The sequence below is a fragment of the Glycine soja genome, chromosome 9 (assembly GCF_004193775.1).
Source record: "Glycine soja cultivar W05 chromosome 9, ASM419377v2, whole genome shotgun sequence".
Lineage (NCBI taxonomy): Eukaryota > Viridiplantae > Streptophyta > Magnoliopsida > Fabales > Fabaceae > Glycine > Glycine soja.
This window is the reverse complement of record NC_041010.1, coordinates 47,057,527-47,063,526: the sequence shown is the minus strand read 5'-3', so window position 1 is coordinate 47,063,526 and position 6,000 is coordinate 47,057,527. Positions and strand designations below refer to the sequence as shown.

Genomic DNA, 6,000 nt, shown 5'->3' with positions numbered 1-6,000 from the left:
TTTACCTAAAAACAATAACATTGCATTCTTGTCAAGCAAATCAAATACCATCGCATATGATATTATAGTCCAAAATTGCATTAGGAGGACGCTGTCTAATACAAAAAGGGGATTAGATTAGACTATAGCATAGCACGAGATACATGCTATCCTTCATACAAACAACCTTAATATATTTCACTAATGACAGAAACACTCTAGGGTCCCCACCCACCACCAAAAAAAATAAATAATAAAACAAAAAAAATATTTGTCTAATTTATAAAAACAAAATTGTTGAATATTGCCTACAGTTTTGACACGTGCACAGAGCCCAGACCGTTAGGGTGGCCACTGGGGTTGTACCTTTGCACGGATCAAGGAAGGGGACCATTTGACCATGTTCAACATTACTCCCAAAGCCAAAGGGCATAACAACAATGCCTCACCTTCTCTGCATATGCTTTTGGAAAGAAAGAATGGATGTAATGTTATTACGTACCTCATCCATAACGTGGTGGTACCATGCCATTATATTTTTATGCTGCTCGATACTGCAATGATTGTACAAATTATGTTACCAATGCAAATTTTTTCAAGATTAGTAACCAACATTAATTTCTCTGGCATGATTTATGTACAGCATGTACCATGCTATCATTCAAAGCTCTACGGATTTAAAGTATATATCAATTTCAAATTCTGATCGTGGTTACACTAGGCGAATCCACAACCAATCCATTTGAACATATCCTCTCTTTCTACATTATTATCATTATTAATTTAGTTTGCAACATGGGAATCTATTATATTTTGCTGAAATTTGATTCGTTATCACAGAATGCACAGAACAACTTACACAGAATTATTTATTTTAATTTAACTAATGATCTTAATTCGAGTCATAAGTATACTGAGATGAATTATTTTTACTAATCCCGATAGTTCTATTTGTTTTGAATAAGATTGTTTTCTGCAAAGAATACATGCAGTTTGATTTTCATATCAAAAGAAAAATTTGATTCCTTTTCTTACCTTTAGAGACATGGTACGTCAAGAGTTTACCTAGAAAATGTTGGATAGACTCACAGGGCCAAACTAAGACTGTTGACTTCATAACAAAACCCATGATCTAGTTTCCCTAAGCCTGATAGACAAGCAAGCAATCATAAGAAAGAATATAACAAAAAAAGAGAGTAATCCAAAATTGCACAATCTATCTATTAGATGGGCCACTGGGATTTTTCTATATTGGATGCATGGTATTCCTGACCCACGCAACAAGCTTCCAATTCCAAAAACTTCTCTTTTTTCCCCTGCCCCTCAAATTCTTCTTTAGAACAGTTTTCTCAGTGTGTTCCTTTTCCCTTTCTCGTCAGAACAAATTTTTAACCAAAACCACATTGCTTGTTAGTTGCAATGAGCCAATGAACTTTCTGCAAAATAGCATCCTCCTATTCCACTCACAAAAGAATAGTGCTTTTACTTTTATACATCTGAGAACATAACCGATTGGTCTGGCTCATATTTTTCTCTATTAGTGTTAGAGCCTGCACTCGGGTCTAAAGCAGTAGTAGGGTAAACACTCCAAATATTGCATGGGCCACAATCAAATATCAATTGTTGTTTTCCTATGAAGATAATCCACTTGGGAATCAATCACATACGTAGAAGGGTGTTTAAACTTTAAATCACCTTTGTGATCCTTTTGAGTAGTGGTAAAAGAAGAAAAAATGTTATGTTTTAATTTTATATTTTTGGATTAGGTAATAGTCATTCATTCACCAATCACCACATCAGCCCCACTAAAATTTTCATTTTTTTGCCAACCTTTTTTCTTCCTGCGTTGTGGACCCCAACCCGTACTACTACCTCCAATTCCAAAAGCCTCATTTCTCCTGTATTTATCTCACATTACCATGAGTGCCAAACCAAAACACAATCATGGACTTACCTGAAGTCTCATCCTTCATTCATCATAGAGAGAACTAGAAAGTAGAAACCACACAACTTCTTCAGGACCTTCACAAACATAGAGAAAGGAAGAGAGAAACTCAGATACTAAGAGGGGATGGGTAACTATAGGTTCAAATTATCAGATATAATCCCCAATGCCTGGTTTTACAAACTCAAGGACATGGGAAAAACAAGAAAGCAAACCCAAACAACTAATTCCAGGAAGAAAAAGCAACCTTCACCAGTCTCAACCACAAAACCATCAAAACCAAAGCAACCCCACCAATACAATCTCAGAAAGTCTTACTATTTCACTAGGGAGCTTACCCCAAATGATAGAATCTACTCCTCACCAACACCAACAAATAACCAAAATGCCAAAGACAACAATTCCCCTGAACCCCCCAGAAAATCATCCAAACAAAGACTGAAGAAAAGAACTTCAAGGACTTCTTCACCTAAGCTTCTTGTTGTCTCTAACAATAACAACTCCTCCTCATCACCACATGATAATAGCTCTACTGAATCTTCAGAGCACCCTGACCCAGAATTCAGAACAGACCGTGTTCTTCCAACCGAGTCATTCGATGAAACGGTTCCTTGGGCAAACTCTTGTGCCTGCAGGGTACACTCCAACACCAAGGACATCATCATTGATATTGACAACAATTCCATAGCCAGAAAAGATGATAAGCTAGAAGGATATGATTATGAATGTGATTCCTTCTCAGACCTTGTGCTTCCACCAATTGTGACAAAGCCTGCAAAATTCAATGACTTGCTCAGTGATGCCAAGAAGAAAGAAACCAAAACCAGAAGCAAGATGGCTGCACATGAAGAAGAACCAAACCTCAATAAGGGCCCTCTGAGGGTTAAAATTGTGAAGGAAGACACTGCATCAATGAAGGGACAGAAGAACAACTATGGAAGGAGATTCTCTGTGAGTTCTCCTGGAGTGAGGCTTCGGATGAATTCTCCGCGAATCGCCAGCCGGAGAGTTCAGGCAAACGGCCGGAGAAGCGTGTCCTCGGCCGCCGCCGCCGCCGCCGCCGCCGCCCGGAGAAGCCTCTCCGATAGCTTTGCAGTTGTGAAGTCATCACTGAATCCACAGAGGGATTTCAGAGAATCAATGGTGGAGATGATTGTGCAGAACAACATAAGGACATCAAAGGATTTGGAGGATCTTCTAGCTTGCTACCTTTCTTTGAATTCAGATGAGTATCATGATCTCATTATCAAAGTGTTCAAGCAAATATGGTTTGATTTAACTGATAACAATTAGTAGAACAAGTTAAGTAACAACCAATTGAGATTTGAGACCATTCTAAATGAGTTTCTCAAGTTTCTGTTTCTTACACAACTTATGTTCACATGTAAGTAATATTAATTAGCTCAAAAAAAAGTAAGTAATATTAATATCTTGGTTTAATTAGTTTAATATATAGACCTTAGTGTTTAGCCAATATTTGAGCATGACAGTGTCCAAGATGTTTCCATTTTTTTCGAATGGATAAACGAAATTGAATGCAGAAACGCATCCTCTCAGAGGTTTTGTGATGGGATTGAACCACTATAGAAGGAAATTTACTCTGCTAAGGCTAATAAAATGGGTTTGAGGAATTTTTGTTGGTTAGGGAATAATTCAATTAACTTAATTGTGAACTGCAGAATTCAGATTACATATGTATGACACAACAATAGTGTCAATTGACATGCAAACGAGTAAAATGTTTTTTTTCTTTCAAACACGAGCTTTATTTGGAATTTTGGACCATTTTTCTGTGTTTAGAAAGGCAGAAAAGTTTGCCACAAACGGGGCATTGTATTGTAATACTAGTTTTCTGTCAGCTTCCTCAAGAAAAAAACTTGGAGCATAAAATTTGCTTCTGATCGTTTTAGTACCTTCATGGACCCAAAGTTGTTTGGGAACAAGACATAACTGGCACAGAGTTGTATTAATTGTTCATATTGTAAGAGACAGAACCAGTTGCAAAAACTGATACCTTCTTCCATTAATCTTTGGATTTTTTAATCTAAAAAGAAATTGCCCTTTTAAGTACAACTCCTTGATTTCACCTTTTTCATCCCAAAATTTAAAGGGCTTCTTTCCTACCTAGCCTGAGCATGCAGCTTTTAAGATCTTGTATGCTAGTTCTCCACCTCAACAACACAACTACTGGGAAGAAAGCTATATATATTCACAAGTTATTATTGCACATTATTTTATACATATTTTTTTTTTATAAGTACCTTGTTATACAAACAAAATTGAAGTGTAAAACTTTTTACACTAATGTTAATAATAAGAAATTATCACTAATTATGATTAGATGGCATTATAGTGTAATATATTATCTACTTTTGCATACAAATTTATATTATCTTATTTTTATTAAAAGTAAAATTAATATGTAGATATCACTGTCCTTTCCGCAATATAGTATGCTTTTTAAATAGAAGATATTTCCCCCTTAATCATGAACTTGAGAATTCAAATTGCTACAGTTTCGTTTGCGTTAAACCCTATGAACTGTGGAGGAAATGAGAAGGAAAAAAAAAATACAAAAAAAGTTCTTTAATTTCCTGAAACTTGTCTAAAGGTGAACGTTTGATTTTCAAAAGCTAAAGCTACTTCGTTTATTACAAAAGATGTTTCAAGACATTAACTAGAGACATAGGCTAATCTGGTGACTAGTGAGAGGAGCTTGTGTGCCCTAGGCTTATATGAATAGTTTTAGTCCTGTGCTCTAGGCTTTTTATATGAATAGTTTCACAGTGTGCTATAACATATGCTGTGGGGGTTGTTTTAAATCAGGTATAATTAATTTTAATAAAATTGATTTTTGACAGCTGATTAAACATAATTAATGTATGAATATAAAAACATAACTAAAGTGAATATCCAAAATAATTTAAATTTATATTAAAATACTTACACAATGCGAAAAATTATTTTTTAAGATCAAATAAACATGTTCATAAGTCATTTTGCTAAACTTTTCTTTTTGTCTTTTTGGGTTAAACTATAGGATAAAGCTTAGAAGTTTAATTTTAATCAATTTTTTTAAGGAAATAAGCTCATGTCATGATTTTAATCGTTATAAATTATTGTTTAATAAATTTTTGAAATTTTGTTATCGCAGCATCACGATGTTTTGTTAAAAGTTTACACAACAATTTAAAAGTAATTGAATATTAAGTTTTTAAAAAAAATTAATATTCTTAAAATAATTCAATCGAAATTTGGGTAAAAAGAAATCAATTGAAATTTCGTAGCATGCGCTATTAAGTGTGTATCACATACTCTATAAAAATATATTCATAAAAATCAACAAGTTGTGATACAGTTGAAAGAGATCAAGCTTCTTAAGTAAGCGATTACTAGGAGTTTGATCTTCAAAGTATATGTATAAATAAAAATTTATTTAGAAATATTAATTCTGTAAATAGACCTTAATAATTCGAAAAATTAATCTTTAACCAGGAGATATCCCAGGTTTAAAAAAAAGAATACGTACCTTGAATTCTCTTTTTTTTTTTATCATTTAATCGTTTTTAAGATATAATTTAAAATCGTTTTATGCATCGTAAGACGTGAATACAATTATAAAATATTTATATTCATGATAGATGAAACTAAACACAAAACAGAGTGTGGTAATTAATGTCTTTTCCTTCCCATTTTTGTAAATTAGGGCTTCAGGCCAATTGAATTACATTACCCATTTTATGTGAACTGACATATATAAAGGTGTAATCCCACAGTTGAAAGAAAAGCCACAATTGATAATGTTGTCTCTTTTTACGACAAAGGGAGGTTCTAGCTTCACAATCAGACCAAAAGATAAAATATTTAAAAATTAAAATGCTTCTGTGATTCTGGCAGTGCCAACTTGCAACTGAGTTTAAGATCTCACTTGTCGCTGCATAAAGTTTTGGAATTAATTAACTCCGTTCTATTAAATTAAATACTTTATTAATTAACTTTGACCCTTTTATTTTTTTTAATTAATTTAAAAAAGCGTGGTTATGGATCCAGACATAGGCATGCATACCACAAACAGG

General features: G+C 33.7%; 1 protein-coding gene across 1 annotated transcript; it reads left to right on the top strand.

The window, feature by feature from the left end:
• Positions 1 to 1,901: 1,901 nt before the first annotated feature.
• On the top strand, positions 1,902 to 3,782 carry LOC114367504 (transcription repressor OFP1-like). Its single transcript, XM_028324694.1, has one exon. It carries the CDS (start codon positions 2,051 to 2,053, stop codon positions 3,215 to 3,217), a length of 1,167 nt encoding a protein of 388 aa, XP_028180495.1. The 5' UTR covers positions 1,902 to 2,050; the 3' UTR covers positions 3,218 to 3,782.
• The last annotated feature ends 2,218 nt before the right edge of the window (positions 3,783 to 6,000 follow it).